Source organism: Akebia trifoliata, chromosome 16 (assembly GCF_017979445.1).
Source record: "Akebia trifoliata isolate Shusen 1 chromosome 16, ASM1797944v1, whole genome shotgun sequence".
In the NCBI taxonomy this organism is placed as follows: domain Eukaryota; kingdom Viridiplantae; phylum Streptophyta; class Magnoliopsida; order Ranunculales; family Lardizabalaceae; genus Akebia; species Akebia trifoliata.
Window position 1 is genome coordinate 22,640,867 of NC_141390.1, and position 12,122 is coordinate 22,652,988.

The 12,122-nt window shown below is 34.4% G+C and overlaps 1 protein-coding gene across 15 annotated transcripts; it reads left to right on the top strand.

The window, feature by feature from the left end:
* Positions 1 to 170: 170 nt before the first annotated feature.
* On the top strand, positions 171 to 6,695 carry LOC147382903 (structural maintenance of chromosomes protein 5-like). 15 transcript variants are annotated; one of them, XR_015173625.1, is made up of 8 exons: positions 171 to 540; positions 2,364 to 2,602; positions 2,839 to 3,075; positions 5,168 to 5,255; positions 5,461 to 5,577; positions 5,880 to 5,979; positions 6,070 to 6,124; positions 6,429 to 6,695. XR_015173625.1 is itself a non-coding variant. In XM_086428444.1 (7 exons), exons 4-7 carry the CDS (start codon positions 5,461 to 5,463, stop codon positions 6,474 to 6,476), a joined length of 291 nt encoding a protein of 96 aa, XP_086284570.1. In that variant the 5' UTR covers positions 172 to 540; positions 2,266 to 3,075; positions 5,168 to 5,255; the 3' UTR covers positions 6,477 to 6,695. The 15 variants fall into 15 exon arrangements, 6 of the variants coding, with proteins under 6 accessions (XP_086284570.1, XP_086284567.1, XP_086284565.1 ...); XR_015173626.1 differs by having other exon boundaries at positions 2,367 to 2,602; XR_015173623.1 differs by having other exon boundaries at positions 182 to 540; positions 2,266 to 2,602.
* The last annotated feature ends 5,427 nt before the right edge of the window (positions 6,696 to 12,122 follow it).

Sequence of the window (12,122 nt, forward strand, 5' to 3'; positions counted from 1 at the left end):
ACCAAATTCAAAGATGAGAGACACGTTGTAATGTTGTGGCAGTCAAACATGAGAGACACATTGTTTCAAATTTGAATTCCGAGGATAAAAATTAATTTGGATCTGGATGTTCTATCTGAAAAGACTCTAAATAATCAGTTTGTAATGGAGGATTGGATGGTTTAGACATACTCACTACAACAAAAATGGCAAATAGAAACGCCAACAAAAGACGGCCTTTTACCGTTTTTTACTGATGGTGGAACGGTTCCAGTGAGTTGACTCGCTGGTTTTTCTAATTCGTTTTGCACGAATAGCTTGGTACCCACGACCTCTCTGAGTCTCAGTTCTTCCTCTTCATCTTCTGAAACTACTCCATCTCTCGACATCTCCTTCATCATCTCAGAAGCTTGATCTCTCCTTCGTGCAGGCCAGCACTCCATCTCTCGATCTCCATTTTCGCCTAAATGTGCGATCTTTGAATTTAAGCGTTACCCCTCTCTCATTTTCTGTCTCTCCTCGACTCAGGGCCTGCTATCAACATCTCCAGTGATTTTCTAGGTAATCTCTCTCTCTCTCTCTCTCTCTCTCTCTCTCTCTCTCTCTCATTCAGAGTTTTTGTCCCTTCGATTCCACCATGAAACTCTGAAAAATCTTTCAATTTCGATCTAGTAATGTTGGTTGTAAGAGTTGAAATTTTTGGAGCAATTAGGCACATTTAAGTTGAAATATCTAGGGTTTTCCTGTGACTAGTAAGTAAGAATTTTAGTTTTTGTGGATTTTGGAGCGATTCATTTCGATCTAATAATGGTGGTAGTAGGAGTTGGAGTTTTTCTCTTACTCTCTCAATTTCTTTCTTAATTTTTTTTTTCTCTATAATTGATGTTGATTTTGATTTCCTCTGTGTTTCACCGATTTTTCGATCTTTGAAACCTTTAGTTTTCATCAAATTTCTACTTCAATCTTCCCTTTCCCCTAATTTTAGAGCATTTTAGTGCCTCGAGTTAATAATCTTCAAAGTCTTCATTTCATTTCGATTTGTCGATCTTCAGAATCCTAGTTTTCAGTATTTCACGGACTTCAATTAGCTTTGTTAATTTCCTAATTTTTAGAAAATTTTGATTTCTTGAAACTTGTATCTAAGTATGGAGATTAAGGCTCAGTGAGCTTCACCCCTAGGAAATACACTAAATTGTTTACATGGGTGATGGGTTTTTTATTTCCTTTTAAGTTCCATTTAGGTTTTACAAGGCTCCTTCTCTCAATAAATTTGATTATGAAGGCAGGGATAACTTCTTGTGGCTCTTAATTCTAGAAAAGAGTTTCATGGTATTACGCATGTGAAAGTTAGCAAGGATTAAAAAGGTGGGACTCAAACCTGTTGAGGCATACACCTTGAGGGGAGGCACTAGCATACAAACTCCAGGATATACTATGGCTATAGCATCAGATTTGCACAGAACGGGCCACCCGAACCTATTCAAAATCTGTTTCTTTTTTTCCTTTTTATGTAAATTCCCTTCAATACTATTATATCTGGCAAAACCATCTAAAATGTCTGTTTTTTAAACTTCATTCTATTCTTACTGGAGACTAGTAAAACTCCATCTTGCTACTTGGTAGTACTTGGATACTTGGTAGCTCTATCTTAAGGTCCGTGTTTTAAACTTCATCATATTCTTATTGTCTACCCATATTTAAGGGTTGAATCATGTTGATGACTAATTGGCTTCAAGTGTTTTTTTGGAAGTGGCACTTGCTAGGGCAAGTCATAAGAGAAGATCTACTATGCCTTTTTCTTTCCATTTCTGTTTTATGAAAGAAAATGGAGATAAAAGTCACATTGAAAGAAAATAACTCCATAAACTTCAAAATCATAACAACAAAACATATAATCATACTTTCCTAATGTATGTCCCATTACTATTCAATAGCAAATACATTTTCCAAAACAAATAACTTGATATTCCATTTTAGTTATACAGACGTACAACTTCCAGAGTTTAAGTGCTTGGTCAGACTCATTTTAGTTTAAGGATACATGTCCAAGTTGATGATGCTTAGACATTGTCTAGTGTTAGTAAGTGTCTGATCTGACCAAAAACATTATGTTCTTAATGAGTAAAATTGTGGCCACCATCCTTTACTTGATAAACATTCTCCACCAGAGTATACTCTGGTGGGTATAATAGCAGCAACATTAATTACTGTTGAAATTAACCTAGAAGTTGATATGTATTGATGCTTTGCTAACTTACATGTTTCTCCTCTTGTTGTAATTTTTAGAAAAAGCAATGGTTTTTTCTAGGGGTTCATCCATGTATCGTAGGGTTACAAGGTACATGAGAATGTCATTGACCACACTCTCTCTCTCTCTAAATTAGTAGCCGAATGGAAGCTTGGGTGATTTGCTTCACACTAGAAAAGGAGGGGTTATCCTACTTGCATCATGACTGTGTCCCTCCAATTTTCCATCAAGACGTGAAATCAAATAACATTTTGTTGGACGGAGAGTTCAGTGCTCAAGTGGCAGATTTTGGGGTTTCCAAAGTGGTTTACATAATCGGCATTGGGCCTAAATCCATGTCTGCGATCGCAGGTTCATGCGATTATATTGCACCAGGTTAGTCAAGATTACAATCATACCTGTTTAATCTATTTCACATTGTCATCTTTAATTGAATTATGTTCTGTTCATCTTGACCAACCACTTAATATCGTCATCAGCTTTCCTCTGACTCCAGCGTACTAACGCCATGTTCCACTTGATATATAGTTGTTTTTCTGTCACCAAATCCATGGCTTCACTGTTTCTTTGTTTCCCAAAGCATTTTTTAATGTCTCTCATCACATATGCAGCAAACAAAGTCAAGAATGCAGGGAATAGCATTACAACGATGATCTCTAATACAAAAATACTAAAGCCAAATTTAAGATTCAATAAACGTTTTAGTCGTTTGAACCTTGACGCAATATCGATGTACAGTAAATCTGGTGTATCTTGTCCTCCTATGCTACCGCAGATTTCCTTAAAAGTCAATGTTGTTCATCACAGTAAACCATCTATAGCCAGTCGCAATACAACATACTATGATGGTAAGAATCTGAGTCACAATCTCCATCCATATTGACCATCTATACTATGAAATCCCACAATGAAATTCCATCTTATTTACAATGAGGGATTTAAAGGCAGATGGTAAACCACGCAATTGGATCATTATTAATGTAATTTTAATGATTTTAAGTCTTACCCTATTATGCATATATATATATATATATATATATATATATATATATATATGGGAAATGTTCAGCAACAAACATTTTGGCAAAACATTTTTCAAAATATGGGTTAGAGGTTTTGGAATGGGCTGATTTTTGGTGAGATGATCTCTACGGTGAGGAGATCATCATCTCCAAAAATCAGCCCATTCCAAAACTTCTAACCCATCAAAAATGATTTACAAAAAATGGACGGTCCACAATTTTTCAAGTTGTAAACATGGGGCTAGAAGTTTTGGAATGGGCTGACTTTTGGTGAGGATGATCTCCTCACCGTAGAGATCATCCTCACCAAAAATCAGCCCATTCCAAAACCTCTAACCCATGTTTTGAAAAATGTTTTGCCAAAATGTTTGTTGTTGAAAGGGACCCTATATATATATAGGGTTGAGTTCCGTAGACACATAAAGCTACAACGCGTTTTGTCTTATATGGGCAAAAATGTTTGGAATGGGCTGATTTTTTGTGAGGATGATCTCTATGGTGAGGAGATCATCCTCGCCAAAAATCAGCCCATTATGAAACTTCTAGCCCCATGTTTACAAGTTGAAAAATTTTAGACCGTCCAATTTTTGTAAACCAATTTTGATGGGGTTAGAAGTTTTGGAATGGGATGATTTTTTACAAGGATGATTCCCTCACCATAGAGATCATCCTCACAAAAAATCAGCCCATTTTGAACCTTTTTAACCATATAAGACAAAAACGTTGTAGCTTTATGTGTCCATGGAACCCGACCCATATATATATATATATTGATCTCCAAACATAGCAGTCACTACAAGGGCTCTGTAGTTCCAATTTGCTGTTATGCCAACTTTAGATCAATTTCGGTTAGGCAAGTACCATCGTGACCAACCAGGTATTGAAAGAGTCATGAAATCCATTGGAGGATGGAAGCTTTTTGGTTCATGTGGATCATTTACGACTAATTATGCTAGGATTTGTGGGTGTAAGTTATAACGGTTGAAAACAGCTCTAAAACCATTTGTCATGGGTCATAGCTCTGATACCAATTGTTCTATAACACAATGAAGAACAATAGTGTCTTATTCCTCCTAGTGTCATACAAATTCCAATAGAAATCCCAACAATGCTTTAACTGTTTGCACGATACACCTCTGGAGAAATTGCATGTAAAAAACATATCCTTGTTGAACACCACAATAAAATAAAAGAAAGAGAGACAGAGAGAAAAGAACTCAATAAATATAACTTCCATTCAACAGAATATTGAGTCTATACAAAGGGGGTTCTTGGCATTTATAGAATTTCTACCCATGCATCTAAAACTCTCAAGAAAATCGACTTTGTAAAGTTGGTACTGAATACCATCATAAAAAGCCAACTCTCACGAAAATCGACTTTGTAAAGTTGATGTGGAACTATTGCCACCAGCGATTCCTTCTGATAAGTTTGCTCAATATGCTGTGTCTGGTTTGGCAAATGCTAGTGAGAAGTAAGATATTAAAAACTTACAGATTGTAGCTATATCTGAATTATATCTTAGTGCCTTTAGGTAGTAATACTTATTCCTCTATAAGGAAATTGAAAACTTCTTTATGATAAAGTAAAATTTAATACTTATTCCTTGTAGCTATATCTGAATTAAATCTTAGTGCCTTTAGGCAATAATAATTATATCAATTGAGATCATGTGTTTTCTCATGACTCAATGGATCCCAACCCATATATAATGTATCACATGGTCAAAAACGATTGTTTGAGACGAAGATGACTTGAATAATAGGAAGAGGTGAAAACCTAAATACTAAACTTGGTTGAGAAAGAAGTATTTCTAGCCATAGGTATATTGTTTATTACAATTAGTTAGTCTACATTGAAAAAATATGGTCAGTTCAGGTGGCTTTAACTTCTAGTACTCGTTGTATTGAATTTGTAGACTATGTGATGAAGTCTCTCTGGGTCCACTTGCAAGCAAGGTGAAATCGAGGCCATTGTTATAGCCATTGGAGTCCACACATTCTTCGGTAAGGTTGCATAGGTTTTGACTATTTATGAACTTTGTTTTAGTCTGTATTTTCAATCCACATCACATCATTAGTTGTGGCTGTCACTATATTTCAGTTTTGGTGAACATTAATGTGGGTACATAGCACAATCTTACCTGCCTTCCATGAACTAATCATCCATGAAGCTTAATGTTCACTATTTTCGCACTTTTTCTAATTGTAGATGCTTGGTACTATTGAGGAATTGGAAACTGCAATTCAAGATAATATTTCTGAAGCAAATTCTATTTTTTTTCTAAACCACAATGTTCTGGAAGAATATGAAAATCGTCAGCATAAGGTAATTTTATCATTTTTTGGGTGTTTAGTTGTTTGATATCCATCCTCACCATTTTCTTACAGATGAAAGTCATTGCCACAAAATGGTGTTTAAGTAAAATAGACAGTCTGAAGTTGAAAATACAGATATTTAATTTTTTGGTGATTGTAGTATTTGCTATTCTTGCTGTTTCTTTTCCCCATTCTGTCTTCTCTCTCCTTATTATTCTGAAAGTTTATCCATATACTTTTTCTATATCTGTAGAATTGTAAACTAGTTGTCATTGCTTGAAAAAAAAATTTCTGATCCAAGAGATTTTGCAGGAAAACTGGCTTCCAACTTTGAGAAATCTTGTTGCTCAGATAAACGAGACATTCAGTCGAAACTTCCAAGAGATGGCTATTGCTGGAGAAGTTTCATTGGGTACTTAATTTCATTCCCACGGCTGTTAATAAATTTACTTAGAAAATAGTTCCCTTGGTTTTCATTTCTCTTTTTTATGATGTATTTCAGATGAGCATGACATGGACTTTGATAAATTTGGGATCCTTATAAAAGTGAAATTCAGGTGAGTCACATTTTGGGAAAATGACTTTTTACTACATTTGTACTAGTAATTATCACCTGTGACAAATTTTGCTATATCATCATCATCATCATCATCACCATTATGACCCACGACAATTTTTGCTATATAATCATCACCACCTCTATCCCAACTATATTGACATGAATCACATTCCTCCATCAATAATTCTTTGTAAAACAATAGCTATTTATTGTGTTCCATAGATAGTGAAATAATTGATTAGACAGCTATTTGCATCATCTTTGAGAGTGGAAGTTTATCTGCATCATCTTTGGTTGATCAGGAGCACTTGTTTCAAACACTCTTTTGAAGGTGCGGATGCTCATCGTGAAAGTATGCAATGTGGTGACACGAAAGAATTCTTTTATTGGTAGTTGCGGGTATTGTGGGAATCTTAAAGAAGATAGGGAAGGATGGGAGTGCTGGCATTGCTTCCTTATAAGCACTTGTGCTTGTGTAATGATTGTGAATGGTTTATCGATGCATTGTAATTTTGGATTTGTAAATTATGACTCATTGCAACTCTTTTTGGTATAAATTAATGTGATAGAGAACCTCGATGTTCTTTATTTGGATCTATTTTAACCGTGGGTAATAGGCAAATAGAAAAAAAAAAAAAAAGTTTAATTTTAGATATCAATTTATAACAATTTTAGATATCGGTTTATAATCGATGTTTAAAGTCTCCGACCTAGGACATCAGTTCTACAAAATCCGATGTCTCAAATCTTTTTGGGGGTACTGTGTGCTGTTATATAAAACGCAGATTAGGAAGGGTTTTAAGCCGTTCCAAATTCAGAGATCTGGAACCGTTTTTAACGGTTCCAAATCATGAAATATAGAACCGCTTTCAACCGTTTAACCTCATTAACGACGCCTCGATTAAAGGCAGTCAACAAGCCGTTTCATAGTGGCTTAGGAACGGTAATAAACCGTTCCTAATTTCCATATTTGTTGTAGTGACTCCGTACAATTTTGGCAAATATTTGACACATCTCTTGTGTTTTTTGATATGATGACGTACCTCTTGACCTCAGTCTATTTTGGAAGACTAATAAAAAGTCACTTAAATGGCCTCATCTTCAACCTCTAGCGAAAAGCCAATGATTTGTCTTCCAAATTAATTCTGTCATCTTCCAGCTCTTCAACCTAAAGATCAACTTCTTCTTTAACCTTACGTAGTATACCCTTGTTTGTTTAGCGAAGAAAGTCATCGTATTTTCATTTTATCAAAAATTATATCTTGTTCTCTAGGTTTGGCAGTTGAAGGTGACAGAATTATATGTTTGAAGATGAGGATAAAAGTTTTTACCATCGAGTTGAAGATGACTAATTTAGGAGAGACAGAAATCAAATAATTGTTTTGCTAGAGAGCATGAAAGATGAGGCATTGAAGTCATTTTATAGTAGTTTATTAGGAAAGACTTAGGTCAAGAGGGTATGTGGTATCTCAAATATTCGTAACAAACCTTCGAGGGATACGTGTAAATCACTTACCACAATCTCTTTTAAGATTTAATGAATATATATATCGTTGTGACTGATGGACATATTTGGGGTGGCTATGTAACTAAAATTAACAGTATTGGCACGTTGTGGTCTCATTCTTCATTAACTGTCATTATTTACTTTTGAGACAAGACTTCGATCTTTTAGAAAGAATAATTTATTAAGAAAAAAAAGGCAATATCCTTATTATCCGTCAAACACGAGAGTCCAGACTAGTCAAACGTAAGAGACATGTTACGACGTTGTTCTAGTCAAATGTAAGAGACACTTTACTTGAAAAACATTGACCAACTAAATCTGATTTATTATTATTTTTGCTTGAATATCTTTATATATTCTCACCATCAAGACCAATAATTCAAGTAATTATTAGATTTTCTAAAGAAAATAAAATTTGAGGAATGATTTCGAGGTATTCCTACAGACATTTGATTTGAAGATGATAAATGTTTCCAACCTTGACGCATGGAATGCGTAAAGAAATATTATTTTGCTTTGTTTACTCAATATGAAAGGTTTTAAGCTCATAATTTTGGACCATTGAAACTAGTTTACCATTGTTCCACAACTTTTCATCTTGGATTTAGCCCTTTTTTACTTCAGCTTCTTCAAAAGTGTCAATCTCTTTCAACCTTTAGAAAGATATTGAGTAGAACCAATAAAACATTCTAAAAAAAAAAATACCAATATGTTAGTTATTTTCTGCCACAACCAACCATAGACTCTATCTTTAAGAAACTTGAATAAGTTTTAACTAAATAGAGACAATTTTAAAGGACAACTTTGCTTTGAGCTCGGCTTAAGTTTTTGTTTTCTTTTTTTATGTTATGTATCTTATAATACCCTAGATTTTTAACACGAATCTTGAGAAAATTCATAGGTCAATATAGGAAAAATTTTCTAGAATTGGAATTTGATAAAAACAATTACACCATTGGACCCACAACGAAAAGTTAATCAAAATAAACTGTAAGTTTGCGAAAATTGGAGTACAGGATAATTAGGCTTTTCACATAAATTCGGTACTGATCGTTACGGCCTTTTAACATTATAAATATTAAAACCGATAGAAAGTTATAGAATTTCTCTACTATTAATATGTTCTATTTTCTAAAAAACCTTAGAAAAACCCTAGCCTTTGATAAACTTTCATTATAATTTTCGAACACCTAGAGACCCCGATAGGATTCATCGTAAGAGAAGAAGTTGTCTGTCTCGTCGTTAGCTTCAAAGGAATATGTAAAATTACGATTTTTGATAGCTCCGAAGAGGAAAGCTTAGGATTTCTACTCAGGATTTATGTGTTCTTCAAGGTTGTTCGCCTAGGTCTCAAGTAGGGAGCCTCTAAACCTTCCTAATAGTTATAAAAGTTTCATAGGTGTAGTTTTTTAATTAAAATCCTATTACTTGTATGTTAAATTAGGTAAAGTTAGCATCTTTTTTAAAATCCATACTTAGTATAATCATTTAGTAATTTTTTCTTGTGTATCGATCATGTTTCTATACAATTTTCTAACTTTTAGTTTCTGTCGAACAAATTTATTTTCACAAAAATGAAACTTGACTAGACCAAAGGGTTGTCAGAAACCTTCGATTAAAAACCCAATCCCCAATTCCAAAATTTACCTACGGCACATGAAGAGATCTATGCAACACAGGTAAACTAAACCCAAACCAGGTTTGGTCTATTTTTGGGATACCCAATGACCTCCAAGATTACTCTGGCACAACCTTTTTTTTATAAAAATTCCTGAATTTTGCCAAAACAATTCAAAACGATTGATTTTTCACACTTTCTACCAAGGGAAAACTTTTTGTCTCAAAGATCCAATATTTTTAAACCATTACCATCCAAGACCCACCCCAAGATCCTTCAGGAAATTTGACACATTTTGGTGTCAGTTTCAACGCGGTGCAAGTGACGTAGCATAACGCCTAGTGAGATTTTGTAATTTGACTTCTTTGGCGCCTCTTATTGCAAAGCAAAGTCGATTGGTGATTTTTAATGAAAAGGGTGTTTTCTCTTTTTAAGCCTTTGAATTTGATTGAAAAACTAGGAAAATTGTGAAGGAATGCGTTGAAGATGCATGTCTTAGACTTTATGTTTGAGAGTACGGGCTCTCTTTGTTTGCATGTGATGACGAGTGGATAACCGGTGATTAAAGACTATACTTTATCATTTCGAATTTAAAACGGGTTTAAACCGTTTTACCAATTAAAACCATTTTAATCGGGTTTTAAATGTTCCAATTTTCGGTCACATTATATGGAACGATTCTCTCTCTCTCTCTCTCTCTCAGTCACTCCCTCAATCAACCTTTCGATCTCATATCTCTCTCTCTCTCTCTCTCTCTCTCTCTCAGTTGCTCCTTCAATCGACCTCTCATTCTCTCTCTCTCTCAGTCGCTCTCTCAGTCTCTCCCTTGATCGATCTCTCGATCTCATCTCTCTCTCTCTCTCTCTCTCTCTCTCTCTCTCAGTTGGATTGGAATGAGTTTGTTTCTAGGTTTTGAGTGGCAGTCGCCATTAATGAGAATTTATGAGCTCTTTAAAACCTCTCTGCATAGTTAGTAAAGGTAGTTGCATTTTTTTATTAGGGGTTATTAGATTTGAGTGTTCCTGTGAGAAATTTGAGGTTTTAATAGTCATATTCGATGAAATTTGTTGTTTCTGTGTATTTTTTTTAGTTTAGATCTTAAATGTTTGAGATGCTTGAGCTATTGATAAATGCAGTGATTTATGTGTGACTTGAATCCACATCTATTAGTTTTTGTAAGGCTTTTGGTTATGTATTCTTCAATTACTATAAAATCTGAAATTAGGATTTATCTATTGATGTTGTGATTCTCTGGATTTGTAATAGTTCTTTGAGTGATAATTTGATTGGAACTATTTCGTAAACCTATAGTTCCATCGCTGAAAATAGATTATTTTCTTATCCATAGAAAGCATTCATCTAAGTCAAGATGACTTGGAAATGTACATAGATCTTGCCCCTTTTATGAATCCCACCCCATACATTGTCCCAGAAGATATGTCTTTGACAAAGGTTTGCATTCTCATTTCTAGTCTTATAAGGATATGCTTTTTATTCTTTAGTTTTTTGCATGTGCAGCCATATATCATACAATTCTATTTATAACAACCAACAATGCACGTCTTATCTATGTATGTTATAGGTTTACAATCTTTTTTGTCAATTAGGATTACGTCATATATTTGTTGTCCCTCGTCCTTCTTGTATCACTGGTCTGATTACCAGAAAGGATCTCTTAATAGAGGTACTTAGGCTGAATTTGCTCCATTTATGTTTGTCCACTTTGGGCTGATGCAAATATATATTGTTACTTGTTGGAATTGCAGGAAAATGAATATTCTTCGGTAGAGCTTCAATCGGCTTGTGTAAGGTCTTGAAATTATACCTGGGTTATATCTCTATCTCTATGTGATGATACTTAATAGTTACTATAGGAAACACTCAATATTTATTATTTCTTATATTCTGTGATTGAAACCTTGTCCTGAGGTAATATTTTGAGTTAATCTGAAGAGGGAAGAGAGTATTTGTTATGTTACACTCTGGCTCATATTGATTAATTCTATTGTTTAGCCTTAAATATCTCATATATTTCTTTGTCATCGTCAACTTGTCTTACATAGCCCTATGTCCATTTCTGCAGAATGATATTACTGATGTTTTAGATCTTACATTTAACATGGATGTTTATGAGGAGAAACTGATTTTGTATGAGAGGGCAGAGGTAAATGATTGCCATTAATCCCCCTTAAATTTTTTTTATTGTGATCAAAATTACTTGTAGTCAAACTTTTGTCTACTAATGATTGCCATCAAAGCTCGTCTCTTGTAGTTTGTGACGGGCATCTCAAAGGTATCTGGTTTTATCACACAGTTTTACCTATTTTATTTCATATGCTCTAAATTGAACATTTAATAGCCTTGACAAATTGTAGAAGTATCACAGTTGTGCTCTGCAATGCTAAACCATGAACCACTCTTGTAGCTAATGATCTGTAAATTAGTTTATATTCTAGAATACCCACGCACACACACATGCAACATCATTATAGGTTGCAGTCATTCGTGAAGTGTAACTTTTTGAACTAGAACATTTCTTAGGTTGGACATATCAAATGATTTTCTGCTTCTACAAGAATGTGTCCTCACTTGGTAATGTTGAAAAATGATCACATCAACTAAAATTTGATTTTTTGTTGTCAACACGGACTTTGGGTCTTTATCTTAGGTACTTTTACTTGTATTCAATTTATTTATGCTTCTGATAGGACTACCTTTGAAGCTGAATAGTGGACATGAAGGTTTTTCACTCTATAGTCTTCGGTTCTTTTGTTGATTAGGAGCATTTGCTTTTCGGACACTCTTTTAAAGGTGCGAAAGCTCATCGTGAGAGTATGCAATGTGGTGACACAAAAGGATTCTTTTATTGGC